General features: G+C 47.6%; 1 protein-coding gene across 2 annotated transcripts in view; it reads left to right on the forward strand.

Moving 5' to 3' along the window:
* Positions 1 to 18,383, forward strand: part of TFCP2L1 (transcription factor CP2 like 1) — a 50,978-nt gene that overhangs the window by 10,666 nt on the left and 21,929 nt on the right. Inside the window, exon 3 of one of the 2 annotated variants that reach the window (XM_050917096.1) lies at positions 16,995 to 17,071. The exons of the other annotated variant lie outside the window; for it this stretch is intronic. Within the exon in view, the coding sequence (XP_050773053.1) occupies positions 16,995 to 17,071 (77 nt within the window). The remainder of the gene's footprint in view (positions 1 to 16,994; positions 17,072 to 18,383) is intronic. 2 annotated transcript variants of the gene reach the window in all.

Raw genomic sequence — 18,383 nt, forward strand, 5'->3', positions numbered from 1 at the left:
GACAGGGAAGGGGCAGAGGTGAGGGGGCGGTCAGGGGACAGGGAATGGGGGGATTGGATTGTGGGCGTTCCGGGGTCTGTCAGGACTCAGCAGGGGGGTGGATAGGGGTCGGGGCAGTCAGGGGACAGGGAGCAGGGTGGTGGTTGGGGGTGGGGTCTGTAGGGGACGGTGAGGGGACAAGGAGCAGGATGGGTTGGAGATTCTGAGGGGGGTGGGCAGTCAGGGGGCAGGAAGTGAGTGTGGGTCGGATAAGGGGCAGGGCCAGGCTGTTTGGGAGGCACAGCCTTCCCTACCCTAAAGCTCATTCAGCAGTTTGAGGCTTGCAGAAGAGCCAAGCTGTCAGCTTTTCAGTTAGGGCTACCATCCCGTTCACTTCTCAAATGCCAAATTATAGTCTATATTTAATTTCAGTGCCATAGGGAGATTCATGTCAGGGGAGGGTAACTTCATTTAAAATTAGCCACTGGGGGAGGGATCACTTGAGAAGAGCAATATCCTTCCTAACCCTACCAAGAGAGACCCCCCTTCCCCTGCATTCCCTGAGGCTCCAGAGGGGTTAATTCAGTGGTTCTCAGACTTTTATACTGGTGACCCCTTTCACATAGCAAACCTCTGAGTGCGACCCACCCCCCTTTATAAATTTAAAACACTTTTTTATATATGTAACACTATTATAAATGCTGGAGGCAAAGCGGGGTTTGAGGTGGAGGCTTACAGCTTGTGACCCCCAGTAATAACCTCGTGACCCCTTGAGGGGACCTGACCCCCAGTTTGAGAACCCCTGGCTTAATTTAGTTTTAGCACCTTGTGACCATTCACATGCATGTGCTATTTTGAGCATTTCAGTTTTCACAACATAGGCTCATCCCAGATTCTGGAACAAGCTCAAATGCTCAGTTCGTGGAGTATGTACATAAGCTATACTAAAGACAAACCCACAGTAACCATCTCCAGTTTGTGAGGGACCCCATGGAGCCAGTCTCTAGAAAACAGATAGATGCGTGGAGATTAAGTCCATTAATGGCTATTAGCCAGGATGGGTAAGGAATGGTGTCCCTAGACTCTGTTTGTCAGAGGATGGAGATGGATGGCAGGAGAGAGATCACTTGATCATTACCTGTTAGGTTCACTCCCTCTGGGGCACTTGGCATTGGCCATTGTCAGTAGACAGGAAACTGGGCTGGATGGACCTTTGGTTTGACCCAGTATGGCTGTTCTTATATTCTAACCTAAATGAACCCAAAGTTATGGAGACAGATATGAGTCAAGGAAGCCAGCAGAGAGAGAATCAGAAACCTGGAAAAATCTCTGACTGGATGGGCTAAGGCATTTGGTCACAAGCTGAGGTGGTTCAAAAGTTTTTGGATTTTTTTTAAGCAGAATTTTTTTATTGTTTCTTTGAACAATCAGACACAGCAAGCAGCAAATATTTGGCCACACACTTCTGAAACCCCAGACCATATTCAGGTTTTGGCAGACTAATTTCAGCGTTTCAATTAAAAAAAAAACACAACAAATTTTGAAGGAAAGCAGACATTATCTGTGATTTTTTTTCTGCTTTTTAAAAACCCCTAGTTTTCGATCCAGAAAAAGTTTTGACAGACAAATATTTGTCCAACTATTTTAATGAGCTTTAGTGCCTTTTAGCACTAGCTGATGCTGAGAACCAGTGATACCTTGTAAAGAAGTTTTCTCAAAACTGAGTTTGTGCTGAGATGCAGAAGGTTTATTTTTCCCAGGGCCGCCTGTGTGTGTGTGGGGGGAGCAAGTGGGGCAATTTGCACCGGGCCCTGCAGGGCCCCCATGAGAATATAGTATTGTATAGTATTGCAATTTTTTTTTTTATGGAAGGGGTCCCCGAAATTGCTTTGTCCCAGCCCCCCTGAATCCTCTGGGCGGCCCTGAGTAGTGCAAGCATAGCAGGCATGGGAAGTATAGGAAAGTGAGAGGTGATTTGAAGAAGACACCCTGAAATTCTAGTTGTCTGGGAAGGAGATGGAGCTATCTAGAGGAGAAAGTAGAAAAAAAACCCTTTGCTTTGGTTAAATTTTAAGTCTTCAGATCTGGCCACAGGACTCTTCTGTAGCTGGAGAATTGGATTTTTTGCTTTGAGATTTATGGAAATGAGGAAAGCTGTTTTGTATTGACATTAACTCTCACGGAACTAAATTTTTATAGGGTCATGACTGTGCTTGAATATTTGTATGTTTCCTGGAACAGTCTTTTATTTGCCTAAAGGAAGAGTGCAGAAAGCTGGGAGACCAGCTCTGACTGGGTGTGGTTCTTGGTTAATTATAGCTGCATTTGCAAGAATATTATTTTCATTTTGCGTGACTCAGAGAAATTGGCTGTTTTTCTAATTGTCATTGCAATTATTGACAAGATCTTGAGCTTTCCAAAGAATTAAGTACCCTTCTGGCCTACCCTTTGCTAATATGTGCTCTGCAGATGCCTTAGAATCTCTCCTCCTTGACACATTTTTGGTCTGTCCCCGGTTTCCCATTATTTCTAAGAATTGTTTGTGAAGCTGGTTCTTCCTTCTCTTCACTTTCATGACCAGCTGTTGAGACTTTTTGTCCTTCTGTTGGCACTTCTCAGGTTGTGTCCACACTAGAGAGCTTACAGTGGCACTCTACGCCGACGGGAGAGAGCTCTTCCATGGATATAATTAATCTACCCCAACAAGCAGCGGTAGCTGTGTCTGCAGGAGAAGCTCTCCTGCCAACATAGTGCTATGCACACTGCCACTTATACTGGTGTAATTTGTTGCTCGGGGTGTGTGTGTGATATTCACACCCCTGAGTGATGTAGGTTTTGCTGACATAAGTGATAGTGTAGACACAGCCTCAAGCTCAGGGGATGGAGTTGGCTCTTACCTCAGTTACAAGCAAGTCTGGATAGGTTCTTGGTGTCATACTCCAGCCCCTTCATTTTGCTAGGAGCATTTTTCTTGCCTCTCACATACATTTGGAAGCTTTACCTCCACATGGCAGTGCGGTATACACAGTGCTGTCTCCAAACCACACCATCACTAACATCGCCATCAATCTTGCTTCAGGCAACAAGGGGCTCCAAATAAGCAGAGCATCAGAGCACAACTGTCCATAGGAAGCAGGAATCTCCTGGCTGCCCTTAACCTGGGAGACTGTTTTCTACCCTTCCTGATATCCTCTCTTTACTCCCATCTGGATTAAATGGAAGTCAGTGAATTTGCAGTCCTCACTCAGGCAAAACTTCTGCTGAGGTCATGGGACCTGGTTCTACTCTCGCAAAGCAGCAGTGACTGTTGAAGTCTCTGGATTTATGCTGGTGTAGATGAGACCAGGTTCAGGGCTGTGTGTAGACTTCAGGATTGGACTCTGTTTCTCATTGATGATACTCAGCAAGACTTCTGGAACATTTACATGAGCCTTCTTTTATTTGCACTTGGTACTTTTCTGGATGTTTGTAACTTTGATATTAAAGTTTCTCCTATAGTTCTACTGCAGTTTGATTTCTGAATTAAAGCACCTGTGAATCCAAGGAGCTAGTCATTTACCAATTAGCTGTTTCTACCCTGAAGTGTCTTCAAAAGCTGCACTTTAGGTCATGAATAAGCAGTTTGGAGGGCATTGTGGATCAGGGGTGGCTCTATGTATTTTGCCACCCCAAGAGCGGCAGTCAGGTGGTTTTCGGCGGTGCGCCTGTGGGAGGTCTGCCGGTCCCGTGCCTTTGGTGTACCCGCCGCCGAATTGCCACCGAAACTGCGGGACCAGTGGACCTCGTGCAGAAACGCCGCTGAAGGCAGCCTGACTGCCGTCCTCACAGCAACTGGCAGGCTGCCCACTGCAGCTTGTCGCCCCAGGCACACGCTTGGTATGCTGGTGCCTGAAGCCACCCCTACTGTGGATCCTTGCTCTAACCAAGCTCTCTATACTGGTTGTTGACTTTGTAGATCAATGAAGGAGATGCCAATACCTAATCTGTGTGCTGTAAAGATGTTTGGAATTGCCCCTTCTTAGGGGACCCCTTTACTTCACTTTCTTCCCTGCATTTGTTTAGGTTGGGTGTTCTAGGAAACCCAGGGGATGCTCCTCGTGCTGATGTACCAACCAGTACTGTAGCTTGGTGTCACGTGGGTTGTACATGCTATGAGAGATGAGTTAAGGGTCTCTGTCTCCTTCCTAATGGGCAGCTGTCCACGGCACAGTCTCTTCCCCTACACAGCACGTCAGGCACTGACTGGCACTCTGAATTGGTTATTTTTAGCAGAGAGCAAGGAGTGAATGACCAGGCCCGGGTACGGAAATACATGCTCATACCTAGGTGAGAAGCCTCCAGGTCAGAGTTAAGGAGTTCTGATGGACCAATGCAGGGAAGTTTGCACTGCTGCTGACATGAATATACTGCACCTATTCTGTGCTTAAATAGAAAAGACTATTCTCTCTGGAAATAGGAGACTGGCCATCTCCTGCAATGTTGTAATGATGTGCTTTGTCTTTTGTGTTTGAGGCTGTTAATCCATCCTAATTCATTATTCCTAGGAATCACAGAGTAATGGCTTGTATGAGAGCTATTCAGGCAGTAAAAAACTTTCCATGAAAGCTAAACATGACACCGATCTGTCCTACTGTATTGTCAAAGTGTGCCACTGGGTGGATTGGCTTTCCCAGCACAGGTGCTAGTAAGCAGACAAGTAGGGACTTGACTTTCCACTAGACCTCACTGTTGTTTGTACTGCAGTAGTGCATAGAGGTCCCAACTGAGCTAAAGGTACATGGTCCTGGACAAACTTCATATGACAGCCTCTGGCCCAAATAGTTAATCTAAATAGACAAAACAGTCAAATTTGGGAGACAGGCTGCATGTCCGCATCTGACCGATTGGGACCTAAGGCAGAGAAAGATTAAGTGATTTGCCCAGCATCACACAAAAAGCCCATGGCAGAGCTGAGGATTGGACCCCAGCTCTTCTGAGTCCCACTGTAGCACCGCAGCCACAAGACCATCCTTCCTCTTGGTAACTTGGGAAATATGAGCAAATACTATGCTTGCAAAAGCCACAAAAGAAACAAATGTTACCATGACAGACCTAAAAATCCCAGTGTCAAACCTTGCAGCCAGGAAACTTGTGCAACAGATGGTGTCGGCTGCATACCAGGACAGACAATATCAGCTGGAAGCCAGCAGGGGCCTTTACCTCACCGGCAGAGAATATGTGATTACATGCTTGGATCTGGGCAGGCAAAGGTACTGAACACGTCATCAAGATTTACTCATTACATGTGAAACATGCTAGATCCTTATTGATTCAGGCGGCAAAGGAGAAATCTATTTCCCAAGGAATAGAGAACTACCTCATTCCCCATCTAGTAAAATCATTATAGATGCCAGCCGAGACCAAGTAACAGCCACCATACTGTAATCAACCCAGAGTAACTCATGTCCGCTATCACCCCAGCTATACACAGGGCTGGATTTAAGTCCAGGTGACTAATTTAGGATCTGTAAAGTGCTTCAGAACCTGCTCTTAGTTCAAAGTTGGAAGTGTTGCCGCAGAGGGATTTTTAACAAAACTTGAACAAAGAGTCTGTGTCACCATGCAAATGAGATGATGTAATTTTAATACCTGTGAGCCTCTGAGCATGCCCATCGTGAACTAGATTGTTTGCAGAAGTTTGAGCAGATTCAAGCTGAGCTGAGTGCTGGTGCAGAGTGCTGAGCCTCCCCACCAACAAACCTGGCACTTGAGTGTGTTAAGAGGTACAGGAGGGGAGAGATGTGCATGGAAGAGAGGGAGAGAGGAGGGGACAAAGGGTTGAAAAGAGGAGAGAAGAAGCCACAGTAGGAGACAAATACAGGAAGAGAGCTTTTGGAAGAGCAGCTATATAAATTGGTATTCAGTTGAACACCTGAACTGCACTCCATTATATTCCTCCAACCCCTCTGTAATGAAAATCAGGGCAGAAAAACTGACTGAGCATAATCCTCTGATCCAAGGAAGGGCTGTGCAAGGCCCTTGGACAGAGTGGAGCCATGTGGGGGCTGCATTCCCTGGCACCCACATGTCATTCCCTGCCCCACCCCCCAGGTTTCATCTTCTTAGCACAGGAGGGAGGTTTGAGGGTGGCCTCTCATGTAGCTAGTGGATCCCCAACATCCACTGGCTAAATATCTCATGCTGCATCTGTTGAGCTTACTCAGCCCTGAGGCTACAGTAAGCAACCACAGAGCAGCTTCCAGTGCCACTTGTGGTCAAGGATGGGAGAATTGTCACCCACCTGGCTAATGCCCGTGTGTGCAGGGTGTGTGCAGGGAGCAGGGTTTCACTTTTGCTTGTCTCTAGCTGAAGTATATGTGTGGCATAAAGTATGCATGATCAGGTGGCCCCATGCCCTGAAAATATCTTGCTGGTTTAGCCTGAGGATTTATTGACTAACCTGCTGAAAGTCTTTCTGAATACCCATCCCTCTGAATGGTCTCATTAAGGTGTTCTGCCTGCCTGCCTTGTGTGGGCTTGAGTTTTGGAGAACAGCTTTTCCCTTCTTTCCCCTCCAAGCTGTATTCAGCCAGGCACATTCTTTCACTTTTATCAATGCTGCATTTTGCATGTCCTTGTTAAGTTGCTAAATGGAATTTTTATTGCTGTGGACCATAGTTTAGCTTAATCCAGGGATGGGCAAACTTTTTGGCCCCGAGGGCCACATTGGGGTTGCAAAACTGTAAGGAGGGCTAGGTAAGGAAGGCTGTGTGTCCCCAAACAGCCTTGCCCCTGCCCCCTATCCACCCCTCCCACTTTCCACACCCTGACTGCCCCCCTCAGAACTACCTACCCATCCAACCCCCACTTCTCCTTGTCCCCTAACCGCCCCCTCCTGGGACCCCAACCCCCCTGCTCCGAGTTTCCTGACTGCTCTGATCCCTATCCACACCCCTGCTCCTTGACAGGCCCCCTGGGACCCCACATCTGTCGAACTCCTTCCCCCGTTCCCTGACCCCTATCCACAGTCCCACCCCCTGACAGCCCCGCTGGTGCTTCCTGTCACCTGACCATCCCCTGGGACCCCCTGCCCGTTACCTTGCCACTCAGAGCAGCATGTCTGGCAGCCACGCTGCCTGGCACCAGACACGCTGCCACACAGAGTGCTGCCCGTGTGGCTGCAGGGGAGGAGGGACATCGGGGAGGGGCTGGGGGCTAGCCTCCCCGGCCGGGCAGGATGGTCCTATGGGCCATAGTTTGCCCACCTCTGGCTTAATCCTTAAACAGTTTCAAGTTTGATTCCATCTTTCTAGGCCCTCTTTGTGTCACTAGGATCATATATTAAGGAAGGTTATATTTTTCTGTCTCTGGCTTCCACTGAGTTGGTGAACATATTATACATAAAACCTAATCTTTTATTCTAGCTAGGTGAGCTAGTTACTTTTCTAAACAGGCCTGGAGCCTATTAGTTTGGCATACTGAAGTCATAGCTGGAAATCAGCGTAACATGTTAACGTGTTGCGTAGAAAACCGAGACCTTGCAGTGTAAATGGCATTAGAAATGTAAAGCCAAACTGGTAACTGCAATAGGATTTGTAGTTGTGTGGGAAAGAGTTTAGTGTTTTTACAAAATATAACCTTTAGATTATAAAAATAACAATTCTTCTTAAAATCAGAAAACTCCTATGATCGCTAATGACTAAATCCCAGCAATGAACTTGCTGAAGCTTAGTGGAATTAAGTGTTGCGTGCGTGCGTATCTGCTTAGCATGTGAACTAGTCTAGTGACCTCTTGTTAAGTGACCGGGTTATTTTTGTCATCCCTACCTTTAGGACAAAAACACATGAATGTCAGAAGTTTGCTAATGATAGCAACTATTAAATTTTATGCTGCATTAATTGTCAGGGACAATAAAAGAAACAAAAGTAAACTGCTCATAAATCTCTTTTTAAGGCAGGTGGAGTAGCTTCATGAAGTAGAAGTTAGGAACATTGTGTGCCTGGGTGGTTTACTACTTTGTCATATCTTAGTCCTGTTTGTACAGCAACAGAGCATAAACTCCTGCCTAGTGATGAGATTGTGTAAATGTCTGTTGTTCAGGAACTACCCTTTTTAAATATGAACTTCTGTACAACATCCTCCCTACTGACTTGCTATAATAAAGCTAGGTCAGAGGCTAGGCTAGTGCCTATAAAGAGTTCAGTGAAGTGTGAGGCAAATTGTCTCTTTAGCCTTTCTTCACTGCTTAAAAAAAGTAAGTGTGCGTGTGTATTCTTTGTTACCGCAGGCTAACAAACATATGTGAGCTAGCCTGAGGTAAAATAACAGTGAAGACCAGGCATTTTGGCCCAGATCCACTGAAGGTATGTCTACATTGCAATTAGACGCCTGTCTGGCCTATGCCTGCTGGCTTGGGCTAAGCGATTGTTTAATTGCTGTATAGATGTTCAGGCTCTGGCTACAGCCCAAGCTTAGGGACTCTCCCACCTCACACGGAATGTCTGCACTGCAATTAAATAGCCCCTGAGCCAACTGGCACAGGCCAGCCGCTGTTTTTTAATTGCAGTGTAGACATACCCAAAGGGGGACTGTAGCGAGGTGATACTGGCGCGACACCTCCTGCTCGTCATCTTGGGAATTAGCTCAACTCCAGCTCCCAGGAACGCCTCCTTCTGGCTGGTCTTGCTTGCTTTAGGCCCCGTGCCCCTCCCAGACCCCGGTGCCCCTTTCCTCAGGGATCTGCCCCCAGAAGTACCCCCTTACTCTAGGAGGGGAAACCCCCCCAACCCTCTAAACCCATCTTGCCTCAGTGGCTACTGCCAGTCATCATCTAGCCCCCACTGGGGCAGACCGCAGTCTGTAATGACCACTCATCACTGGCAAAGGGGGTTAGGACCTGCTGCCTCTGCCTATCCCCGGGCTACACCTCTATAGCCTCAGTACCTTCTTAAGCCTTCACCAAGGCCTGCAGCCTGGGAGTTACCAGGCTGGAGCTCCCTAGCTCCCTTTGCCCTTCCCCAGCACTGCTCTGCTTCAGGTACCTTATTCCCAGACAGCTAGGTCCTTCTGTCTCCACAGTGTGTGTGTGAGAGAGAGAGAGAGAAGCACCTGGCCTCCAGCCCTCTTATCAGGGCCAGCTGGACCCTGAGGAGCTGGCTACACCTGTGGTAAGCCACTCCTTCAGCTGCTCTCAATCCCAGTTCTTCAGGAGTGGGGCAACCACCCCACTACAGGGAATTACGTGGCAAGTCCTAGTTTTAGGCTCCACTGTGATCCCAACGTTCCTGCTGAACTCTGTATTTGCCTAAACCAGGGGTCGGCAACCTATGGCACGCATGCCAAAGACGGCACGTGAGCCAATTTTTAATGGCACGCTGGAGCCTGCCGGGACTTCAGCATGCCATTAAAAATCCTGCCCAGCCCGGCGCGCTCTCCTCTGCCCTCTGCTCCCCCCGCGGGGGCAGGGAGCAGAAGCATAGCCGTGCACACGGGGTGGGCAAATGGCCCCACTCTCCCGGCAGGCAAGCCGTGGGGTCCGCGGTCCCAGGCTGGAGCGCTGGGCCGAGTGCAGCAAGCTGCCGGCCCCTCCCCTGCCTTCTCCCCTCCCCTGGAGCCCTACCGCCACGCGCAGCGCTCTGGGGGTTTGGGCTACGCGCTTCCGTGGGGCAGCGTTTGGCTCCGCGGGGAGGCAGACACGCTCTCTGCTCAACCGGAGCCATGTTGCCGCCACGTGAAGCGCTCTGGGGGGGGGGGTTGTGCTATCCCGCGCGGCAGCGTGTCTGGCTCTGCATGGAGCCTCAAGGTAAAGGGCCCAGGGCTGTGGGGGTTGGATAAGGGATGGGGGCAGTCAGGGGACAGGGAGCAGGGTGGGTTGGATGGGGGGGAATGGGATCCCAGGGGAGTGGCTATGGGCAGGGGTCTCTGGAGGAGGCAGTCAGGGAGCAGAGGGGGTTGGATGGGGCATGAGAGTCCTGGAGTTTGTGAGGGGGCAGGAGGTGGATAAGGGTCAGGGCAGTCAGGGGACTGGGCGCAAAGAGGGTCCTGGGGGGGCAGTTAGGGTGGGGGGGGGGTCTCTGGAGGGAATGGTCAGGGGACAAGGAGCTGGGGGGGGGTTGTATGAGTTGGGAGTTCTGGGCGTCCTGTCAGGAGGCAGGGGTGTGGAGAGGGGTTAGCGCAGGCAGGGAGTAGGGTGGGGGGTTGGATGGGTCAGGAGTTCTGGGGGTCCTGTCAGGGGGCAGGGAGTGGTTGGATGGGGCATGGGAATCCTGGGGGTCTGTTTGGGGATGGGGGTGTGGATAAGGGTCGGGGCAGTCAGGGAACAGGTAGGGGGTAGGGTCCAGTCCGGGGACAAGGAACAGGGAGGTTTAGATAGGGGGTGGTGTCCTGGGGGGCAGTTGGGGGCAGGGGTCCCAGGAGGGGGTAGTTAGGGGACAAGGAGCAGCGGAGTTGGGAGTTCTTAGGGGGGCAGTCACCCAGGCCTCTCCCCCGAGCCCTGACCCCCCCCACGCCCTCAGCCCCACACACCCCCCAGGCCCTGCCCTGAGCCCTGTACCTCCCTCATACACACCCAGCCCTCTGCTTGACTCCTTCATCCCCCCGCCCCCAACCTTAGCCCTGACTCTGGCACCTCCACCCATACCTAACCCCCCTCTGCCTTGACTCCAGCTCGCCCCCAGCCCTCTGGGTCCTGGCTGCTGGCCCTGCACAGCCTGCTGCTGGTCTGGGGTTCTGGCTGACAGACTCTTGCCAGCCGGGGTCCTGGCCACAGGCCTTGCTCAGCCCGCTACCGGCCTAGGTAAACAGAACCCCAGACCAGCAGTGGGCTGAGCGGACCGGCAGCATAAGATCAATATTTTAATTTCATTTTAAATGAAGCTTCTTAAACATTTTGAAAACCTTGTTTATCTTACAATACAACACTAGTTTAGTTATATAATATAAGACTTATAGAGAGAGACCTTCTAAAAAACATTAAAATGTATTACCGGCATGCAAAACCTTAAATTAGAGTGAATAAATGAAGACTCAGCACACTGCTTCTGAAAGGTTGCCGACGCCTGGCCTAAACTTTCAGGGTAGCAGATCCCTTGGTGCCTAGGTTTCTCCCCCTAACCTTTCGCGCTGCTACCAAACTCTAGGTATCCAAATGCCTGTCTCCTGCCTCTGCTTGAGTGGTAGAAAGGATTATGGAATCATAGAACAGCAGGACCGGAAGGGACCTGGAGAGGTAATTTAGTCCCCTGCACTCATGGCAAGATTAACTATTATCTAGACCATCCCTGATGGGTTTTATCTAACCTGCTCTTAAAAATCTCCAACAATGGAGATTCCACAACCTCCTTAGGCAATTTATTCCAGTGCGCAACTACCCTGATAGTTAGGAAGTTTTTTCTAATGTCCAACCTAAACCGTTCTTGCTACAATTTAAGCCCATTTCTTCTTGTCCTACCCTCAGAGGTTAAGGAGAACAATTTTTCTCCCTCCTTCTTGTAACAATCTTTTATGCACTTGAAAACTGTTATGTCCCCCCGTCTTTGCTTCTCCAGAGTAAACAAACCCATTTTTTTCCATCTGTCCTCATAGGTCATGTTTTCTAGACTGTTAATCATTTTTGTTGGTTTTCTCTGGTCTTTCTCCAATTTGTCCACATCTTTCCTGAAATGTGGCTCCCAGAACTGGACACAATGCTCCAATTGAGGCCTAATCAATGCAGAGTAGAGCGAAAGAATTACTTTTCGTGTCTTGCTTACAACACTCCTGCTAATGCATCCCAGAATGTTTGCTTTTTTTTTTTTTTTTTTTGCACTGACTCATATTTAGCTTGTGATCCACTATGACCCCTAGATCCCTTTCTGTAGTACTCCTTCCGAGGCAGTCATTTCCCATTTTGTATTTGTGCAACTGATTGTTCCTTCCTACATGGAGTACTTTGCATTTGTCTTTATTGAATTTCGTCCTGTTTACTTCAGACCATGTTTCCAGTTTGTCCAGATCATTTTGAATTTTAATCACATCCTACAAAGCACTTGTAATCCCTCCCAGCTTGGTATCGTCCACACTAGACTAGAAGGTCTCCCACAGCTCTGAAGAGTGTGCGCTAGTCTAATCATAAATCTGAGAGATTCTGATGTTGGCATCCCTCCGTCTCTCCTGTTGAAGTTGTTCCAGTGGATATAAAGAGTCACAGCACCTGGGGCACTTGATTCTGGGTCTCCTGCCTTCCAGGTGGGTGCGCTAACCACTGGTCTCTAGACTTGTTCTCCCTCTCTGGCTCTAATGACTCCACAATTATTTATACACAGTGGAACCATTTCAACAGTATGTCCACAATAGCGCAAGTGGGACCATATGTAATTCTCCACTGGTGCAGCTTAGCCGTTGGTGGAAGCTGTAGTGCAGACAGGGCTCGTGTGTCTTTACCTCTGTTTTATCGAACTCTGCTCAGAGCAGGTCTAGACTATGCTTTGGTAAAAATGCATGAAGGCCTCAGCCTTGTCTACACTACAATTTCTATCAACAGTGGTGAAAGCTAGCAGAGCCTCAGCCATGAACCAAAGAAATCCCCCTCCAAGTTGATACAGTGGATTAAACCATAGGGAGGTGTACTTTTGAGAATGTGATACCTTAAGTATTATCAGTACCAAAGTACTATCAATGGAAGAGAATATTTGGCTTGTTGGTATAGGGCTGAATTCTCCTCACACAATGGGGTTGCACTGTATAACTGAAAAGAGAATGTTACCCCTAATTACCAGGTTAATTCAGATTTTCCTTAGTTGTGACACCTGAGGGAAGGTTTTGTGGAGAAGCAGAGAACGAGCATTTCAGCTTCTATATTGACACGGCTGTGCTGGTACCACTGCCCTTAAATCAGGTCCTGTTCATGCTCTGTTCTAGCATTAATGATATTTATGGGAATGCTGGTAGGAATGTTAACCTGACCTGTATTCTAAAACTTGGTTTCGGGGTGAGTATGGAAGGGAAGTGTTTTTCCATAGGAAATAATTTGTGTAGGAAGCTCAACTAGGAACATTCTTAATATTTAATTATTTTGTGATGGAATCTGTATTTAACACTCAGGTTGGAGGGGAACCGGTTAGTGTATGAATAGCCTTTTGAATGATGATTTTCAGGGAATCCATATTAAGTTCAATGGCTTCTTTCACTTGATGCATATATTTTGAACCAAAACATTTTATGCCTTTTGGCTTCCATAATATTAAAATAACAGAGCCCTTCTTGGAGGCAGCATTTATTAAAGAGCTGAACCTCTGTTTCTAGCCGGTTTGAGGTCTGATCCATTGAACCTGACTTCAGTGGTAACTTCATGTGTGGAATTTTTCCAGTTCAATCCTTCATTTTGTATCCAGAATGTGAATATTGTGCCTGTTGGTAGGAAAGCACATGGTGCACAGTGACTTGTTGGTTTATCTGGTGAATAAAGACAGCCTAGAGGGAGTAGGGCCAACTTACGCCGAGTAAGCTCCTTTGTTTTATGTGAACAGCTGATGCTAAGCACAAGGCTGGACAATAGAGGCTGATGGGAGAACCCATAGCAAATATTCCACCAAGTGTCAAGCTGTCAGGTACCCTGAGCATTTGACTGAGAACAAGAAACTACTTAGTGCTAGTCCTGGCTCTGACACTGGGTTACTTTGTGGCCTTGAGCAAGTCACTTAATCTTTCTATTGCCGTTCCCCATATGTGGAATGAGGCTGGAAAGACCCATCTACCTGTAGAGAAGTGTGTGGTCTCTCAAATAATAAAGTAGGCTTTGTGTGGTGATTAATTGGGTTAATATTTGCACAGTAAAGCTCTAAGTAGAAGAGGGATGTGAGAGGAGCTAAATCCATTGAGGCAATGAGATGCGTAAAGTCATGCTACCAATGAAAGTTTGACCAAAACGGAGCCATCTTCGATGGATCAAATACTTCCATTTGGCTTTGTCAAAAATCTGTTTTTATGGCGAAATAACAGCAGTGGGAACAGCCTGGGGCTTACGCTAGTGTAACACCATGGGTTTTGTTGGGATAAACCTGACTTATACCAGTGTAAATGGTATCTGAATTGGGCCCTGTGAGTATTTTGTTCTTATTGTGTAAGAATTTGGATTACTCAGAGCCAGTGCCTTTGCATAAACACTTGATAGGTTCCGTAGGACACTTAAACTGTGAGGCTTCTCACACTTGCATAGAATTCCCCTTAACAGAAAGATCATCTTGGCTCATCTCCCCTTCCATTTATGGTCACATCCTCATCTCCCTCCCCCCGTGCAATCACTTGTCTATATCTTCTAGTAAACTACTGAATTTTCTGTAAATGTACCTTGGGGCTTTTATTGGTCTGGTTGGAATTCCAGGAATGTCTGGGACCTCACTTTCCTCAATCATGCAAAGCACTAAGCATGTGCTTAACTTTAAGTGCTTTAAGTTCCAGTGAAGAAAGTGGAGTTACTCACATTCTTAGTCAAGCACATGCTTCTGTAGCTTTATGAAATCTGTTCAAGACGTATGGCATTTTCTGTTGTGTTTCAGTGAACTACATTTCTCTGAAATTGCCATGTGAATAAATTTACATTCCCGATCAAGAGAATACTCAATGGAATATTTCCTTGGTACAAACACAAGACAACCCATGGCATTGTGTGCTGGGATTATTGGTTTACAGACAATGTCCTCTGAGGGCTTGTCTACATCAGAAAGTTGCAGCGCTGGTGAGGGAGTTACAGCGCTGCAACTTTGAAGGTGTACACATCTGCAGGGCACCACCAGCGCTGCAACTCCCTGTTTGCAGCGCTGGCCGTACTCCCGTTTTGTCTCGGGTGTAGAGGATCCAGCGCTGGTGATCCAGCGCTGGTAATCCAATGTAGACACTTACCAGCGCTTTTCTTGACCTCCGTGGAAGGAGGAAGCCTCTGGTAATCAAGCTGGTCTCCTTTCCCGGTTTGCTCTCTCGTTCCCGGAGCCCAGAGCAAGCAGGTCTCCTTCCCTGCGGTTTGCTGGGTGGCTCCGGGAACGCGAGAGCAAACCGGGAAAGGAGACCCGCTTCGCCGCGGTTTGCTCTCTCGTTCCCGGAGCCACCCAGCAAACCGCAGGGAAGGAGTCCTGCTTGCTCTGGGCTCCGGGAACGAGAGAGCAAACCGGGAAAGGAGACCCGCTTCGCCGCGGTTTGCTCTCTCGTTCCCGGAGCCACCCAGCAAACCGCAGGGAAGGAGACCTGCTTGCTCGGGGCTCCGGGAACGAGAGAGCAAACCGCGGCGAAGCGGGTCTCCTTTCCCGGTTTGCTCTCTCGTTCCCAGAGCCCAGAGCAAGCAGGACTCCTTCCCTGCGGTTTGCTGGGTGGCTCCGGGAACGAGAGAGCAAACCGCGGCGAAGCTGGTCTCCTTTCCCGGTTTGCTCTCGCGTTCCCGGAACCCCCCTTGAAGCCGCCCAACAGCGCTGCAGTGTGGCCACATCTAACACCACTTGCAGCGCTGGTTGCTGTAAGTGTGGCCACTCTGCAGCGCTGGCCCTATACAGCTGTACTAATACAGCTGTAACAACCAGCGCTGCAAAACTTTAGATGTAGACATGGCCTCAGTCCAGCAGTCTGTTTTGCCACAAAATATAGTTCTCCTTGGAAGTAAAAATGGTGGATTTTGCAAAATGTGGGCAGAGATTTATATATATTTCTAGCACCTAGTAATTAATCTGTAGCTACATGTGGTTTCCTTTTCTTCTTTAGCCAGTTGTTGGATTCAAGGGTCATAGCCTACTTGTGGAACTTCCATTGACATCTGTGGGAGTGGTGTGCAAACACTGAAGATAGAATATGGCCTCTCTGCTCTCTTTTCCAGACAGCAGAATAAGCTTGGACTATCCCAGCACTCCAGTGACATTGCCTACACTCACGTTGCCAACCTGCAATGCTGCTATTCCCAAGAGGAACCCTGTTCTAATGCAATATCTTTCCATTAGTTCTGCTGTCATAAATCTACTGCTATTTACAGATTTGGATCTAGAAATGTAGCATTTTTCCTTTACCAGTGGCAGCTGCTTGGGGGCAGCTGTATCTGCTATGCAGTCTTTTGGCGGATCAGTGCTAAAATGACCTTGGTTAAGCTAGAAAATCTGAACCAATCACCATTTCAGATTGCCTTGTTATAGGATGATCTGCATTCTTCACTAAAGGGGGTGGGTAGGGGGCAGCAAGATCAACTGGAAAAACCAGATATTGTGTATCTACTTCCTTCATTTATTGTATTGATAGTGTTCTGCCCTTGTTCAGGCACTAGTTTACTACACAGAGTGGGTTATACACAAAAGGTTCATTGCACTGTCCAGGTTCTAGTATCTTATGTCCAGGTGGCTTACCAGGTCCAGACAGTAGCATCAGCATATGTGACTATCAGCAGATTTCTTAATATGGAAGAAACCAATACTTGGATTTGAATCCCTCATAGTGATAGAAAACCATCACCGCTGGTCCTGCACGAACAAGCGTCAGAGCTAATTTCTGTATGTTGGAAAGCCACAATCAAGCCGAATCTTGTGATCTCCGGGCACCCAAAAATCCTATTGAAGCTCGTGATAAGGAAAGCAAGATCAGGTCCAGATTATTGTCCCTGGCATTCTAGTAGAGCGCAGAAGCCCTATTGTGCTAGGTACTGTGCAAACATATAGTAAGAGAGTTCAATATTTAGACCAAGTAGACAAGACAGATAAAGGATTAAGTGCTATTGTCCCCATTTTATGTGGTGAATGAGAGCACACAGATTAAGTGACTTTTCCAGAGTCTAACAGGAAGTCTGTGGCAGAGCTGGGAAATGAGCCTAAATCTCCTAATGCCCATTCCAGGGCATTAGCCACAGGACCATCTTCCCCTCAAATTTCTGCCCTCTGTTAATGTCCACTCATTAATGGGACAAACGAGTTATGTTGCCAAGAGTGACCCTTCCCTGATCAGTCTTATGCTTTATTAGCAACATGAATGCCAGCATGACTCTCTCATTGCTACAACATGTTAAACACCTTGGAAATGTTTCCTTAAACTCTAGGTCAGTCTTATGAAATCCGTCTACTTGAGAATAGGAAATTGGGAGAGTTTCAAGATTTAAACACAAAATATGTAAAGGTAAGGAGAAATATAGATTTCTTTTCTTCCTGCTACTACATACAGACACAAATCAAGGCCCTGACTGTGCTTATCATGGAGGACAATGGGAGATATTTTGCCATTGACTTTAATGGGAGCAGGACTGAAGGCCTAATTCCTGAGTTGGTTAGAGCCGCATGTGCAGTTTTGCTTTGCAGGGGTTCATCTAAACCTTTGCTTTGGTTACAGTCGTGCCCTAAGAGTTTCACTCTGAGTTTTGGGTTCAGATGAATCCCAAAATTCAAAGTTAAACTGGGCTGAAACCATTGAGCATCACTTCATCTACTGGCTTAACCCATGCAAAGCTATAAACCACCCCCAGGTTCAACGCACCTGGGCTCAGATACGTGTTCATAAGGAGGACTCCAGCTTTTCACATAGCTTTCTCACACAGGTCTTACACAGCTCAAGTTTACACTAGTGGTGGACTCAACCCACAACGTACATCCTGAGTTCTGGGTTGTTTGACTCTGGGGTTTGGATTTTACAAATACAGGGATTTTGCAAAATTTGGATTCAGATCTTGGTTCTGGTTTCAAGCCCTCCTTGCCCAAATTCTTGTGGTTGTGATCCAGGGATTTTCATGAGAGAAGGGCCATTTGCAAAATTTGGATCCAGATCTGGATTGAGACCATCTCCAAAGTTCAAGCATATTTGAATTCTATGTTTTTATTCAGCCCACTACAGGAAGGATTTATAAAATGTGGCTCTGGGTTCAGATATTCACACACACTCTCTTGCTAGGAGACCAAACAAGTGCTTGGATTTAGGTTTTGGTTTGGGCCTTTCTCTAATTTATATGCAAAATTAATCTCTCACTTCCATTCTGAATGGATGGCAACAGCAAGACAATGGACTTCCTTTGGAAACTGGGAGGTGAGGGATAATTAGCTTGTGGTAGTGCAGCACTTTGCATATGCAAAGCAATACATTAGTACAAAGTCTCTTTGGCTTTGCCTGCATTGGGCATTTGCCCTGGTTCTGGCCGTTCGGTCTCTGGCCATTGATGTAACTGCACCAGTCCAAACCTGAAGTGAAGGGGGAGCATGCTCTGCTGGTGCAAACAGAGGCTTTCCTAGTCTAGACTGGATGAGGTGCACTGGAGCAAACCCTACATCAATGGCTTGGCCGTCGATTGCTGAAATCAAGGCAAATTCCCACTGACAAGGTGTCTGAAGTTCAAAGAGAGCATTGCCTTGATGAACCATCTCTCAATGGAATTTGACATAAATGGAGATGGGTGGCTTTCATTGAGACACTCTGATCTTCTCCTCGATGGGAGTTGGACACA

Source organism: Gopherus flavomarginatus, chromosome 10 (genome assembly GCF_025201925.1).
Source record: "Gopherus flavomarginatus isolate rGopFla2 chromosome 10, rGopFla2.mat.asm, whole genome shotgun sequence".
Lineage (NCBI taxonomy): Eukaryota > Metazoa > Chordata > Testudines > Testudinidae > Gopherus > Gopherus flavomarginatus.